Here is a 16,897-nt window from a genome sequence, read left to right as displayed (position 1 = left end):
ATTGCAATATTTTGACAATATTGTAAATACTGTACGTATTAACCATTTTTGGTCGCCATTTGAATCGAAATTGTCTTACTGTGAATGTGGTTACTGTTAGATATATAAACAAAATATACAAAGAACATTTATTACTGTGACTGTGGGTAGACAGTTGCTTCTCAACGTTTTTGTATTAATTAATAATTATAAAAAATATAAACGTCGTAGTGGTGTATCGTTACATGTACTTTACTATTTCAATCGACTATAACAGGGACAGTTTTAAAAAAGTATTATAAATCGTCAATGTTTTACTGTGTTTAGTGGTATATTATTGATAGGCCTATAAAACATTTAAAACAATTATTTCGTTACTGAGTGGATAGAGAATATATTTAAAAATTGTTCTTCCCATCCCCTTCCCCATCCCTCAACTCTAATGTTATATACAAAACACAAATTGGGTTTGTCTAAATCTAAAGGTTATATAGAATATTAATAAAGTAAAATAGTTCAAAAAGTTACACAGATTCTGAGTGACTTGCTAATATCTGCATCAGCAACAGGTGCGATTTGCTAACTTCTGCCAAAACCTCTTCTGTAACCGGTGGTTTCCCTTAGATCCGTCTCGAACGTCTTGGTTCATTACTTATTTCTTGATCCTCTGCTTTAGATGTTGGTTCAACAAGAACTGGTGAAGTAGGATTGAGTGATGATACTTGATTAGGTGTTGTATCTGGTATGTGTACATCTGCTTTATGGTTAGAAATACTCGAATCCATAGTTGCTGAGGTATTAGTATTTCCTACGTTTGGAACTTCCACATGCTCCCCTGCTTTGTCAGTAGCATGTGGTAGATCGTTGTTAACTTCTGGAGGTCTGACATATACTTCGTATACTGGATCATCCTCGTCTATGCTTTTGTTGATCGTCTCCGGAGGTGCAGTATGATTTTCGACCGGAGTGCAGTGTGGTGTCTTCCACATTGTTAACTGGTTTTGGCTGAACAATATGAACTAATTCCTTACTATCCAACAGGTCAGTCTTAATTTTCGAGTACCTACTTTTAAATATTTTGCTCAGTCATAATACGTTTATATATTCAGCAATTAAGAATTGGTATGCCCTGCCCATGATAATAAAACAGCAATTCGATTGAAAATTTTAAAATAAAAGTTAAGGAATATCTTAGAATTAGAGCCCGTGACAGTGAATCAACGGTAAAGTAATATTTTATATGTGCTAATATTAAGTATGTTTTATGTATTGTAATAATTTTTTTTTCTATTGTCTTTTATAAATTTGTTATTGAGGACCCCATTGGAAATAAGTCCCACATCGGGAATTTCATGGGCCGGCTATCCTGCAACACTTTTGAATTGTATCTTTCTGTATCATAAACTGTGTATGTATTTTTAATGAGATGCGAATAAATCAAATCAAATCAAATCAAACGTCGGTGAACAGCTCGTGTTGGACCTTGCCCCTCTACTGGTTCAACAATGTACACATTGACTCTAGCATTTGGTCTGGCAGTGACTTTGAACGGGGTATCGCACTAAGCATCTTGGATTTGGTTTCGTCCAAGTGTACGATTTCGCAGAAAAACTCGAGCTGCAATAACTAATTCAGCAGAATCAGCATTCTTGTTATTTCATTCCTGTCTTTGCAATGCCGCTCGCCAAATTAAAGGCTACCTTTAATCGTTGGTGGTGGCCATTACCCATTCTGCATTGCTGTCATCTAAACCTAATATGTGGTCGATTGGCAAGGTTGGTTCTCGCTCAAAAACGTGTGGTGGAGTAACAGTTATAGGCGTATACAAGTTCAGGGAGGAATTCGTGCCATTTCATCTTCTTTTCAGGTGGCAAGGTGCGAAGTCGGTCATGCATTGTTCAGTGAAACCTCTCACACTGATCATTTCCTTCTGGATGGTAAGGTGTATTATTCCGGGTCTTCTGTATCCCATAAACTGTGCATAACTCCTTGATAATCTTGCTTTCAAAGTTCCTCCCTTGATCACTGTGTATTTGTATCGGGATACCATAACATTTTTCACGAGCTTGATGCATGCCCAACATCATCATGTACTGCTTTCTGGATTTGTAGTTTCAGGGTCTCGGGTAACAGAATTTGCCTAATTTGTTGACCCTTGATCGTGACGTTTCTGAATATCATTCCATCTTGTGTGGATAGACGTTGCCATTGTCGGAATAATTTTCTGGTTCGTTTGTCCTCTTTTCTAAGTTTTCGTGATGTAGGGTCAGTGTACCATTTTCCAATCACAGGATCGGATTGTTATAAGTTTATTAAATCGGCTTTAGGTAAGGGAGGAATCGTTGTCGATACTTCTGCACCACCTTCTAGAGTTAATTCATCGATACAAGCAACTTCAAGGATTCTTGATCGTAAGTCTGATGATGGAATCAATATACCAGTCCCATAGTGTATAACATCTTCTTCTATGGTAATCTCTTCAAGTCTTCACATTGGTTCTTTTCCGTTCAAAGGCTTATTACGACTTGGTGTTGATTTTCCCAGGTTTGTATTTTAAAGTGAAATTAAACTGGGCCAGTTCGGCTTGCCATCTCATTTCTATGGCTCCAAGTTTGGCGGTCGTTCTAAAGTAGCTTAACGGGTTATTGTCTGTGTATACCAAATTCGGCTCCTATAAGAAAATCTCTAAACTTCTCGGAAACTGCCTATCGAAGTGCACAGAATTCTAGCTTCATGCTGCTATAGTTGTCCATATTCTTTTCGTTTAGCCGTAATCCTCTGCTTGCGTAAGCGATTACGTTTTGCTTACCATCAATCTCAAGGATAAAAGGACGCGTGAAATCTGGATACCCGAGAACAGGAGCGGTAGTGAGATGGAGTTCGTCAACAGCTTTTTTACAAGAGTCGTCCCAAGCCTCAGCTACAGGTGGCTTTGGCGTAATTCGGAACAAACTTGCGATATTATGTTAATTCGAGGGCAACGTTCTAGCCCAGATGGTGATATTAATATTTTCTTAAATGGTAAAAAGCTTGAAAATTCTAAGCACACTCGATATCTAGGTGTAGAAATTGACGAACATCTAACGTGGAATCATCATGTTAGGAATCTGTGTAAGTCACTTGGACACAAAATTACAATTTTTAACAAAGTAAGTAGATTTCTAAACAAAAGCCTTCTAGAAAAAAATTACAGAATGACTATACAGCCATGTAGCGACTATGCCATTTCTGTATGGGGTAATACATCTGAAACAACATCTGAAAGTAAAATATTTAGGTTTCAAAAACGTGCGGCGAGAATAATTGCAAAGAACCACGACTTCATAAACTGTAGGGGTGAAAACATAGTTAAACAACTATCTTGGCAAAGTTTTGAGCAGAGAAGAAATTACTTCCTTGCTACCCTTATGTATAAGTGTGTTCGTGGTGCTGCACCAGATTGACTTTGTAATGAAATCGAGATGATAATAGACAGACATAGATATAACACGGGAGCTTCTGAGACATTAAATGTTGTTCCCCTGATACCACACACGAATAAAATGAAAGAACAATCACTGAAGGTCGCAGGGGCGAACATGTGGAATAACATACATTTTGACATTCAAAATTCAATTTCCATTAATGCGTTCGAATCGAGTTATAAAAACACCTTTTTTATCTAGGGAAATACTTTTTTAAAATTTTAAATTTGTTTAATGTATTTTTTTATGTGGTGTATTCTTTTTATAAACATCTTTGTCTGGATTTTTAATCATAAGTTTTTATTTTTAATGTATGGTTCTCACATTTTAGTATTTTTAGACTGTTTAATTTTAACATTTTTTAACTATTTTTAAGAAACTTGTATTATATATGTATGTTGTAATGTTTTATGCTGGACCTTTTGAAAAACAACAATGTCCCCTTTGTGGGACAACGTTGATATTGTTATCCAGTGGAAATATGTTTATAATTAATAAAAAATAAATAAATAAATAAATATTTGGCTCCATGAAGTGCGTCCAACGCTTCTTCGATACGAGGGAGTGGATACGCATCCTTATGTGTCTTTTCATTCAACGCTCTGTAGTCAACACACAGGCGAAGCTTTCCATCCCGCTTGCGAACAAGCACGACGGCGGAGGCGTATGGACTTGAAGATGGTTGTATGACGCCTTGTTGAATAGACTTTTGGAGGTATTCTCGCACTTCATTCCACTGGTGTAGAGGAATTCGGCGATGTGGAAAACGTACAGGATGATTGTCTGTAAGGTTGATAGTATGGCGGATTTTGTCGCAATAGCCTAGTCGAATTCATCTTGGCTAAAGCGGGCATAATGTTTTTCAATTAGATCTTCTAACTCTTTCAGTTTTTGCGGGTCACTACTAACTAATTCGCTTACCGTCATCCGTTCCATTAATTTCTGATTTGGAGTAGTTGAACTGGTCGTAGAACTAGCTCCTTCTATGATGACCTCTTGCTTGGTCGGTTCTGGCTGAACATCTGTAATGGTCGCAACGGGAACGCGGCTGTAAATATATGTCCGAATTCGAGACATTCATTATTTGAAATTTAACGATTCCAGTATATGGCTGTTCCATTTGGTAGAGAGTGAGTGTAATTTTGCTCAATGAGAGAGTTGTATGTAGTTTTTGATTGTTTGGTTGTAGTACCTTCTATAGTTTTCAGACATCTCGCAGGTATAAGAATGGGCTGGTCCCCAGCTACTCGAAAATGGGCATGTACTATATTCGTTGATGCGGTTCCCTCTTCATAGAGACCCAACACATGAGCCCAATTATGTCCCTCTGCAGACACATACTTGCAATCTTCGAGATGAAGTCATCACGTAGTTCTGCATGTCATATCCCGGAAGATGAAGATATCGGGGAGTTGGATGGGTCACGTACTATAAGGAAATCTAAGTTTTTGAATGTTCTGTCAATAGCTTGGATGGAGAGCTCAATATATGCGACAAAGGGAACTGAGCCCTGTGCTCCAAAGATGCGGATATAAGAAGAGACGTCCCAAGTATCTACATCGGCGAGACATTTCTGATAAAATGATTCAGTAATCGTCGATACTTGGAGACACCGGTGGTCAAACTTTACATCATTTGCACCTCCCACACAAATAGCTGCTTCTTGACATTTCCCAATAGCTTTCCGTAAAATGGTTGAGCCTTCCACCAACTCACCTGCTGTCTGGCTCTCGACAACAGGTTCTATGTGTTTAAATCTTGTTCCTTGGAGTTTGTTGTACGTCTGGATGGTTTGTCTTGTGTCTTATGCCTAAAATTCCTGCTGATGTGACCAGGCTTCTGGCAATTATAACACACCCTTGTATCTTGAGTTACTCTACTTGAGAGCAACGTATCCAACTGTCTCTGCTGAGAAGCGACCTGTTCCCCTTGTTGACGAAGTAGGTTTAAAATGTCAGTAGTATGGTCAATTTTAACTTCGTTGATTGCAGTAGTAGTTTTCGTCAAAGTTGCCTTGGTTTCTTTTCCTAACCATTCGATGGCACGATCTCGAAGTCCAAATTAGGATAGTGCGACATTTTCTATGTTCAATCTTCGTATCTCTCGCCGAAGACTTTCATCAGCCACTGCTTCTGCGGGGTGGCTCTTTAGCGCACTTTCTCTACATCCCTTGTAGGTTGAGTTCAAGGCCACTATCCGCTCGTAGGGTGTTACTAGTTTCAAAGAACAAGCTAGGAGGTCCTCGGTAGCCAGCGGTTGATAACTTGAGTTGCGGCAAAGTGTCACCATCGCCAAACACTTTCAGTATTTTCTCCGGATCCATACCTCTTCTCCTCGTCCTGAGATTTCCTTTCTCGCATTTCCTGACAGATGATCTTTCACGAAAGCTGCTGCCTCTTTGGCTGCCAAAGAGTGAACTTCTATCCTACCCCGTACATCCACTATCCAATCTTGAATGGAAATATCTCCGGCTTTCGAAGGACGATCCTTGAATACTTCAAGTCGGCGTCTGGGAGCAATATACATCGGTTGTGCCCGTTTGTCCACACCATCCAAAAAAGTAGTTCATATTGCGCTGACTGGTGGTCCGCTCTGGCCTCCGCTGCCTTTTGCACCTCCTGGTTGAAGCGCCCCTCCATTTCAGCCAGCTGCTGTCGCAAAAGCTCTATTTCGTTTTCTGATATATCGATAATCCGTTTGGTCTCGTTCTCACATCTAACTTCATTCCAGCCAGGGGTTAATTTTCGTTACCGTTAATGTATCCTGCCGACTACGCCATATTTATTTCTGTGACACACAAAACAGGATAAGTGAATGGTGTCTGGTTCTTTTAATACATGAACAACGAGGAATAAAAACCCCCAAGCTAGAATTCTATAAAATATAAAAAGATGGATTTAGGATGAATACAGTACTATCTTGTTGCTTCTCTTCTGAATCTTGGAATGTGTAACCAATATAAAATTAGCCTCACAGGTCCTGTTGCCATGGGGATATTTGATAAAAGGGGATTAAATCATTTGTAAAAAAGGGGTTATTCTTGTGACCAAATATCACATGTCACAACAGTATACCGTAAGATTCTTCTATAAATCTTCTTCAATGTCTAATGATTCAGACATCAAGTGGTTGGGTACGAAAAATCGTGTTTTTCAGAAGAAATTCTACAAAAACATTCCCTTTAGTGATCAAAAGGTCATCAGTCACACGATTAATCATCATCAGTTCAAAATATTTGTACAAAGACTGTTATCACACGTAGAAACTTTCTTTTCCGATATTCTTGCGTTGTGTGCAAACGACGGAAAATAATGTTTAATACAAAAGGCAGTAACGGCGCACCATAGAGCGCCCACCCCGGATGTTTGTACAAAAACTCTCATCATCTCGCATCTCGCAACTATTAAGTTCTAGACCTAGGCTAGCCTAGGGCCTGCAAAAGAAAAGAAGACAAAAAAACGTTGTATATTTTAGAGTAGTACTGATATACATTCAAGGGATAAAAGGCAAGCTTTTACTAGTTTTTTCAGAAGAAGGCTAGCTGCCTAACTATAGTATAATCCTTCTCCTACCTACTACTACTGTGTATGGTAAGTAGCCTACTACACTAGGTAGGCCTAGGCTAGCTAGCCTAGGCTAGTAGAGAGGCCTAGGTAGGCCTAAGCCTAGTAGGCCTAGCCAAAGAATATCATAAGAATGATAATCCACGATTTTTGCATTAGAAATTTGTAACAGAGAGTCCTCATAAGGGCGGTATACAGACTAAAGAAGACTTGATTTAATACAAGATTTATACATGTCACATTAAATAGAAATAGAATTATGATACCTGTAGGCCTAGGCCTAATATTTTGCAATTATAAAACATTTTATAAAACATAGTTAACAACAAACTAGGCCTAGGCCTAGTGTAGGCTACATTCACTTAAATACCATGTTAAATTAGTTCACAAAGAAAGGCCGAACAGCAACACCAAAAACAACCAAGTGTTTACTAATCTACGCCTGGTGAATTAAGTATGTTTTTATGATATAGTTTGTATAAAATACATGTTATTAATAGGATACAATGTTAAATTTAATTAATTTTTTTTACCAGAAACAAGTTAAATATAGAAAAACTATCCTTCATGAAAACGTGTAAACAACAACACGACCGGTAGCAAAACTGCAAACTGTTTATTCGGCAGTTTTTTACTAAATAAATTGCATGAAACGAACATTTTAATATCCAAACAACATTTAACATGATGTTGGCATGTAGTTAATAACATGTTATCATAAAAACACTACTGGTGGTCCAGGCTTAAATTAGTGTGACCGTCACAAAAAGTTGTATACATTCTGACTTATGGCGGCGCCCTACTGCATAGACAATATTACTGTTTGTTACAGGGAAACCCGCGGATTACTCATTCTTGATATATATTCTTTGGCCTAGCTAGAAAGGAATGATTGACAGACGATCGGGGGCATGGATGGACGATCGGGGCCAGACAATCGGGCTTATTCCAAGACATGATCGGGTACCAACGCGTATGGACGTTTCAGGCCCAATATAATTATTAGAATTACTGTAGGCCCTACTAAGTACTACAGTAGCTACTAACTAGCTAGGCCCGTTATAAAAATAAAGGAAAGATGATCGGGTCCACGAAAACGAATTGAATTTATAGTTGTTTGTTATGCACTCCGGCCGCAATTCAATTTGGCTTCCTGTGTAATGAGCCGTTTGTATGAAGCGCCACTGGCTACTTTTTTATTTATGCTACAGTTAGCATAAATTAAAGTTAGCAAGAAATTAATTTTTTTCTAATCATCAATTTTAAAAAAATAAATGCTTTTGTAATACGATCTTCAGTTATCTTATTTTTCTTATAAATACAAAGAATCTCGGCAATTTAAAGTATATTATTTTTATGTGCTAAATTAGTGACTAGCTATATAGTTTCACAGCCGGGAAGTTTAAAAGTTTTAATTAACTAATTAAAGATGTATTGTCCCTTTGACTAACTCCAAAAAAATAAAAAATAACAGATTTCGAAAAAAGGTGGGTCATTTTGAAGTATCTTAATAGTTATTAACTATCACCAAGAATTTTTCGAAAAAAAAAATCATTTAACTGAAATACAGACGTTTTTTTGTTAAAAAAATAACTTTGACTTCCAGTCAAAGTTTTCGATCAAAACATATCCCATAATGAAACGCGCTTGTTTGGCTACTCTGTATGCATAATCATAAAACTTCCTCACGATCTGTGTGAAAATACCTTCTCAACCGTGACGAGTTGTAAACAATCCTAATTAGCATATGCATAATGCGTACTCGTGGTTTGAAATCTTTGTTTACTTTCGTTGGCGACGATTTTCCAGATGAAATGTAATCAAACTAATTTACCTGTTAATTACGTAAACTTGTTGCTTTTGGCTGGAATTTTCGACTTAAAGTGAATAACTTTAATATTACTTTGATATTGCCAATTTAAATTTAGAATACTTTGACCTTCATTTTTTTGTGTTTCAAGGGACAATACATCTTTAACTGTTGGAAAGAAGTGGTTAATCAGTTTACCAATGTTAGGCTAAACATTTAGAAATATAGAGATATAGAGAAAACGTAATTAAAATAAAAATAAAATAAATAAAAAATTATGAATCTTTCTCGCCCAATCTCAATTTAATATACTATTAATTATGCACTAAATATAGTGTATTTTTACATGAAAAAATATAGGAATTTGTTGTTGCCCCAAGAGCTTTGGGTTTTATTTAAATATAACATTTTTTAAATCAAGATTTAAAATGAGCCTGTACAAATCAGGCGAACAAAATTGTAAATAAAATTACGTGTGATATGCAAACAAATTAATATTTTGGGTATTGAAAAAGAACTCGAAATCGAAACTCATCGCACGTTCAAAATTTATCCATCGTATCGTGTGTATTTGCAAATTATTTGTAATATAAGGAGGGTTATTAATATTATAAACTAGTTAGTATATATTTTGAGGTATTTATGAGAAATCAAGATTTAAAATGAGAGCTATGTACAAATCCGGCAAATAAATTACGGCAACTTGCTGAGTAAAATACACTCCCATAAAAGTAAGCTTGTTTTGCAGTTTATTCATAATGTAATCTTCATATGTGCATATCACATGTTGTGACAGTGCAAACAAAACAAATGGACGCAATTGTGAACGATTAAATATTAAGTAAAATATTACCGATAAAACAAAATTCATACAGATTTCTATTCCAAGTTTTTATTTATATGGTTTATTTATTAATGACAAAAATAATATTTTTCTTCCATCCATTGGCTGTGCTATATCGCACATTTATTTTCAAATGTCAACTATTGTATTGTGTGTCTTTAATCCTGAAAGAGAGAAAGAAATATTTTTTACTAGTACTGTAATTATTGATACAGTACAACTGTACACGTCAAATATAGTAGAACTTGTTTTTTTTTTTTTCTGGATTGTTATCTTTTAAGTTATTGAATATTAAATATGAAAAAAAACATATTTGACGTTACGGACGTAATAAACTATGCATCTTGCATGCATCAACAGATATACTGTAGTTACTTTATGTCTCAATACATAATCAAGTATTTAATTAACAATTTTTGTTGATTAATTTCATACATGCATTTCAAATTCATAAATGTCCCGTCCGCGACATTTTAGGTGTTTTTTTTTACATTTATTTTAAAAGTAAAGATGCAAAAATCTTAATATTTCATTGTCTACTCCTGAGGACTATATCTCACGGAAAAAAAACGAAACTGTTACAGAAATAACATAGGCACGGCGACAGGTTACTTATTTTATTGAGAATTCATACTGTTTTTTGGATCTCCTAAAATCACCACAAAAAAAAATAGTGAAAGAAACAAAGCATATTGTATTACAGTGTGTTAATATTAGGCATAGGCCTAGTTAGTAGGGTTTACTATGACATCGATTACGTTTGAAATCGCTAGCTATTTTGTATGTGGCATTTATAGATATATTTTTATAGTGATAGGCCTAGAGCAAGATTATTTATTTTCCGTGTGTATATTTTTGATTTGGTTAAATACACTAGGTCTATCCCTACAAATTCCGAATTAATAAACTGGAAAATTATTACTTTTTTGTTAAACCAAAAAATACAGGCACAAATGGTTTACTTGACGTTTCATTAACATGATGTCAAATATTCGAGTTCCTTAATCGATATCGGCCGAGTTGCGCCTTCTATGACAGCAGCTGTTTCCTTTAACAGCTACGTTTTATCTGATGATAAACACGCACTTTAGCGTGTCAAATCATGGACAAAACAACACGTATGATTGTTTTCCATGGCCAAAGGTGTCTTCTTATTTACTAATAATCATATGTTCTGAAACGTACTATAGGCCAACCTACTGTACCTGCACATTTTTTGGTAAAACATTTTTTGGTGAGACAATGTATAACTAGCCATATCCATCGGTGATGCCATGTATGGTTTTGGATTTTATTATCTTTCTTTTAATTTATAACGTCATACCTGTATTATAATCTACATTCATTATGAAAACCATGCTCACATCAGTGGCGGACTGTAAAATTCATCATCATCTTCCTTTATTGTGCATAAACCTCATATCCACTTGTACAGTAGGCATGGAAAGAGTTTTGTAATTATTGTGGTTAAAAAAAAACATAATAGGCGCGTCTAGTATTGGTTTAACTAATTTTAAAATTATGTTAAACATTTTCAAAACTTTAAAGCTCTGGTACAGGCAGAAATTTTAAATAATATCTGATTAATTGTACATAAATCAAATATTTATAATAGAAATGAAGACGAAAAAACATGAATTACAAAATTTGGCAAAATTCTGCTATAAAAATCAGGAAGACTTTTTTCAGTAGTTAGGTAGTTTAACCTAATGTAACAACTGGCGGTCTGGTGACTCCCTAAAATATGAAAAAAAATGGTGGGTATACGGTGGATAATTTTTGCTATAGCATGAAAATAAAACTCTGAAGTTGAATAACATTACTAGAAACGTAAAATTAAAGTTATATTACCTATATTTAGTCATCTGATAACATTTTTTACCACACCGTTTATTTTTCATAGTTTTTTAAAAATGCCTCTCTATTTACAACATTTGTGTACAAAAGAATAGAGTTTTTACTGTGTAGTTTGGGGTATCTCCCCACTGATAAGAAAGTGCTTATTTTCAACAAGCTCGTGTAACACAAATGAAATCCTCAAAATTATGAAACATAGGGAAAACTATAGATCGATAATTATTGGAATGTATGATCAATAGAAATGTTTTGCCTGACCTTTAAAACAGTGACAATCTTTTCAAAAACAAAATAACATTAACAATGAAATTTTTTTTATTTTGCAGAAATTTTGCTCAAATGGCAGCTTTTGAAACTAATTCGGAGTTCGCTAAATTGAAGTCTGATCTCAGTCGACACTTTGATGGTAACAGAATTCGTTGGTTGAAATTCTGTTTATTTGACCACTTAACTATAGGGGACCTTACAGAAGCAAATTCTATTGGAAATGATTTTTTCAATAAGCTAAATGACAATGGGGATATTGCACCTAATAATGTTAACATTTTATTGGAGGTTGCTAAACTATCCAATTTGAAGAAAGCCGAAGATCTTGTAGTCCAATATATTAAAGATAATAATGCTGAAAATACTGACACAGAAAAGGTATCCTCTCATCGAAAACAGATGTTTAAAACTTTGCAAAATGCTAGCCCGGATGCATTGAAGAGGATTATTGGTCACTATGATCTGGCAATGTATGAATACACAAATATATGGGATGTAGTATTTAGATTAGAGACTGACAAACTGTTATCAGATGAACAAAACAAAAGAAACATATTCATTAGTCTTCTTCAACAAAGTGGTATGTATTTGATAATTAAAAATCCTTTATTGTGATTTTTTTAATTAAATAAAGTGGAATATTTCATCACCAAATCTTCGGAAAAATTATTTTTGGTTTACATTGCACATATCTTCCCTAACTGAACTGTGAAGTGATGACATCATCCCTATTAAATGGCTAGCATTTCCTCTATTCCTTGATAAACTGTGAAGTGATGATGTTTGGTGATCATATCATGGTCATCCATAGTAGAATCTAAACTATCTATACTTAATAAGTTAGGAATATTGAATATGTAACTTTTTTCATTAGGGCCGATGAAATTTGATTTAAATACTGTATAATTTTAAAGATATATTTGCTTTTTTTAGATGATAACGTAACATCCAATAGAAAAAGAGCAAGACAAGGTATTTAAATTCAAACAATTTAAAGTTGTTATAGCACATTTCAACTATCAAATTTGTTATTGCTGTATAAAATGTGTTTGATTGAAATTAATGTAAAAAAACAATTTTTTCCAGGGAACAGTGGGGATGAAGATGACAATGATGGAGCATCAGGTTCCAAACGTAAAAAAAAAAGTAAATTTTGATCCCTGATAAAATGTTTTTTTTTTCCTAAAAAAATGCCAGACATTTCATCAGTTTAATTAAGAGTCATTGATGCAACCTACTTGGAAATGAACCATTTTTTAAGATATCAAACTGTTCTCATCAGCACAAACAACCACTTTTGTACAAGAGAAACTCATAATACTCGCAATAATTTAAATATGTTTAGATCTATTACCTTGTCAGGTATCTTGCATGTGGATTTTGACCCACTGTAAGTCTGTTTTATTTATTTTATATTACAGAAAAGATAGAAGCATACCTGCTAAACAGACAAGAGACATTCTTCCGCAATGCCAAGACTTTTACACCGGCAATATTGAATAAGAGATACAGAGTCGACATTTCTGAAATATTCACAGAGTTGGACTTACTTAAAGAAAATGACAGAAAGAAAGAGATTCAACCAACAACGTTGAAAGATGTGTTAGCGATAATCAAATCTAAACCAGATTGTAAAGTTCTCATAGATGGAGAGGGTGGTATAGGTAAAACAACTTTATTAAAGTACATAGCATACAATGCAGCTACTGATAATTTATTTGAAGGTAAATTTTTATTTCTGTTGAACGTAAGAGATTTACAGAAAAGAGATGGAGTCTTAGATCTCATTGCTAAGCAAATCGATATAAAAGATTTTAGTTTGAAAACAGAGCTTAAAGAAGATTTAACATTAATAAAACAATTCATAGCAAAACATGATGATAAATTTGTGTTGTTGTTGGATGGATTAGATGAATTAAGATTTGAGAATAAATGTGTGATTCAGCTTTTTAGGAAGGAAAAATTGACGAATAGCGTAGTGATACTTACTTCTCGTACAGAAAACATAAATGAATTCATAAATGCATGTGACTTACATGTAAGAGTATAGAAAAGTACATTGAAAAACATTTTGAGTATTTTGGAAACCCAGAACTTGGAAAATGAGCTTGAAATTGGACAATATAGTTGGCCACCTAAACATCCAGAAATATGTTCAATGAGCAAGAATCCAATGTTACTCCTTACAATTTGTGTTATATGGGAAGATTCACAAAATATTTCTAATTATAAATCTGATCTTTTCAAAGAAATTTTTCGAAGTATTTTGAATCAGTTCATTGAAAAACAGCAACACAAATTTATTTCAAATTTTGAGGAGGCTCCAGAGGAGTATGTATTTGCTATGCTTCTGTTAGGTAAATGCATGTATCAAAGCTTGAAAATAAATCAACTTTCAATAAACAAAAAAGATTTGAAAGCTAGATGTAGCAAAAATATTGTTGATATGGCAATAAATCTTGGGTTTGTTTATGAAGATGTGCCAATTTCAAAATCTAGTTTTAAAGAGATTTATACGCCACCTCACAAGTTGATTAATGAATCGTTGGTAGGATTTTATTTATACAAAGTAGTTGAAAGTAAAGGTATTAAGAATTAATGCACTGATGATTTAAAGCTACTACTTGCACCATTGGATGAAAATGAATGGAAGGTAATACGAGAAAGTGATCATTTCAAAATGACAAGAGAGTTTGCAATAGGGTTTCTTGGTGCTGATGCTGGTAGTTTTTTAAAGCATTGGATTTCAAATGATTTATCAACATATCGATCTTTGGTTACATGCTTCAAATGTGTTAAGCATCATCACGTGGATGCTGTGGAAAAAACATTAATTAATCACATTAGCACTACAACTTTAGAAATAAAACAACAAATACAAGATATTTCTGATTCGTTAGGAATGTTCATGCAACATTTTCTACCACATGAAGAAACTAGTGAACATGTTATACATCGTATAAGGCAATTTCATTCTTTCATTGTTAACATTCATTGTGGTGGGGATGATGGTTTACGATGGAACGAATTTCTTAATACACTTTCATCTGATCATAAAGGAAAAGTTCTTGCACACATATTATGTATTGCAACTTTGTTTGAACTAAACGTGGCTAATTGTAATTTAACAGGTGATATAATAAATGCCATGATCACAGAGTGTTCCAATAAAGGAGGCAAGTTAAAAGTATATGACTTTAATATCAATAGTAATAATCTCAGCGGCATCGATGGTACTTTACTGTTTTCTTTATTGACTATTTCTCCTCAGCTAGATTCCCTTGACATGCACAATTGTAATCTATCAGGTCATTCAATAAATGATATGAGCAGAGAGTGTGCTAAGAGAGGAGGTGAATTGTCTTTAATCTATCTCAATGTGAGTAGTAATAATCTCAGTGACATTGATGGTACTTTACTGGGGTCTTTATTGTCTATGTTTTCTAAGCAGAGGCCACTAAAAATGCCTAGGATTGATACACTTGACATGCATGATTGTAATCTATCAGGTGAGATCATGAATGCTGTGATCAGAGAATGCTCAAATAGAGAGGTAATGTTAAGATTGTATGACCTCAATATCAGTGGCAATAACCTCGGTGGCATTGATGGTACTTTACTATGTTCTTTATTGATTATGTCTCCTAGACTTTGTAAACTTCAAACACATAATTGCAATCTATCAACTGATATTATGAATGCTATGATAACAGATTTTTCTAATAGAGGAGTGAATATAAAGTCCTTAAAATATCTCAATATCAGTAGAAATGATCTCCGGAACATCAATAATACTTCACTGAAATCTTTATTGAGTGTGTGTCCTGAGCTACTTGACCGTAACATGCAAGAATGCAATCTATCAATTGACGTTAAGAATAATGTGAGCAGAGAGTGTTCTTACAGAAATGTCCACTTAGCATTATAAATTCTCACCGAGGATTTGTTGGGATGATTGGTATATTACTGGCATTTTTACTTGTACGTCTCTTAAACTTGTGCACTGCGATATTAATGAGTATGAATATTAAAAAAGAATGTATTTACATTGATTGTATTGCTTCTTAATATCTTGACTTATGAATTGATCAGTTATACTCAGTGTAGTGTTTATTGACTCAACTTAACTTAATAATATATTCTTAAAAAATAAATGTCAATATCATTATAACTATACCGTAGTATTCAGTTGTAAATGTACTGTATACGTTAATAATTAATATGTTCTTTGGGGTTTTTTTTGCATGGTGCCATAATATCTTATTTGTATTTGTTTTCGCTCTGTATTTGTAGTAATGTATTGAACAATTTAAGCATGTAAAAAGTTTCACTCTCATGCAGTATAGTAAATGTATAATTATTTTTAATGTAAAATAATGCGCTATTTGGTAATCTAATAGTATTTAAGGAATGCTATAATTTATTACCCGCCGTTGTAATATAAGTAAATATGTTATTTAGTATTTGAATAAATGAAATTAAAAAATGATTGCATGCATACTGTTTATTTTGTTTAATTCTGTAATGAGTAATTTTATGTAATATATTTTATTCATCTATGTTTAGTAGGTCTACGTCATTATTGCAGAAAATGTATGGATTGAAATAAAGAAAATAATACGCACATACACTTACCCAAGCAAAATAAATAATAGCATTAAATGTTTAGGATGATTTTTATCCAAAACAACAGCGATTTCCAGGAACATTTGCTCAATATTACCGAAAATGTTTGTCATGGCTGACACATGGTGCCAACGACCTTTTGATGCTTAGAAAGTTCATGTCTCACTGAGATACTTTGGCGCAATGTTGGCTTGCTTTGTAGTCACTAGTGATTAATAACTCCTAAATCTCTTATTATTATCTCAACAGCTTCAAATTTCAATTCCATAGTATTTGCTATTTATTTTTATTTTTTATTAAACCTTATTTAGTGAGGATGACCCTAAACAGTATATGCTGACAATCAAGGGGCCCTCATATAAACATTATAAAAAAAACATATATGGAAAAAGAAAAACGAATGAACTATGTTTTAAAAAATATATATACATAAATACAAAATATAGCCTACAATACTATACAAAACGTTGAGGTTTTTCTTCTGGAA

At 34.0% G+C, this 16,897-nt stretch overlaps 1 protein-coding gene across 1 annotated transcript; it reads left to right on the top strand.

Annotated features, from left to right (window-relative positions):
• The first annotated feature begins 6,867 nt into the window (after nucleotides 1-6,867).
• On the top strand, nucleotides 6,868-13,838 carry LOC144848631 (uncharacterized). Its single transcript, XM_078705451.1, has 5 exons — nucleotides 6,868-6,949; nucleotides 11,844-12,364; nucleotides 12,718-12,756; nucleotides 12,871-12,930; nucleotides 13,206-13,838. The coding sequence occupies exons 2-5, from the start codon at nucleotides 11,857-11,859 to the stop codon at nucleotides 13,832-13,834; spliced, it is 1,236 nt and encodes a 411-aa protein (XP_078561577.1). The 5' UTR covers nucleotides 6,868-6,949; nucleotides 11,844-11,856; the 3' UTR covers nucleotides 13,835-13,838.
• The last annotated feature ends 3,059 nt before the right edge of the window (nucleotides 13,839-16,897 follow it).

The sequence above is a fragment of the Antedon bifida genome, chromosome 7 (genome assembly GCF_963402885.1).
Source record: "Antedon bifida chromosome 7, ecAntBifi1.1, whole genome shotgun sequence".
NCBI lineage: Eukaryota > Metazoa > Echinodermata > Crinoidea > Comatulida > Antedonidae > Antedon > Antedon bifida.
Note: the sequence above shows the minus strand (reverse complement) of the source record. Positions and strands in the feature narration are given on the sequence as shown.

Coding starts and splice junctions, on each gene's coding strand:
- LOC144848631 (XM_078705451.1), top strand. CDS start 11,857: ATGGCAGCTTTTGAAACTAATTCGGAGTTCGCTAAATTGAAGTCTGAT. Junction 12,365..12,717: donor TAGTCTTCTTCAACAAAGTG/GTATGTATTTGA, acceptor TGCTTTTTTTAG/ATGATAACGTAACATCCAAT. Junction 12,931..13,205: donor TTCCAAACGTAAAAAAAAAA/GTAAATTTTGAT, acceptor TTTATATTACAG/AAAAGATAGAAGCATACCTG.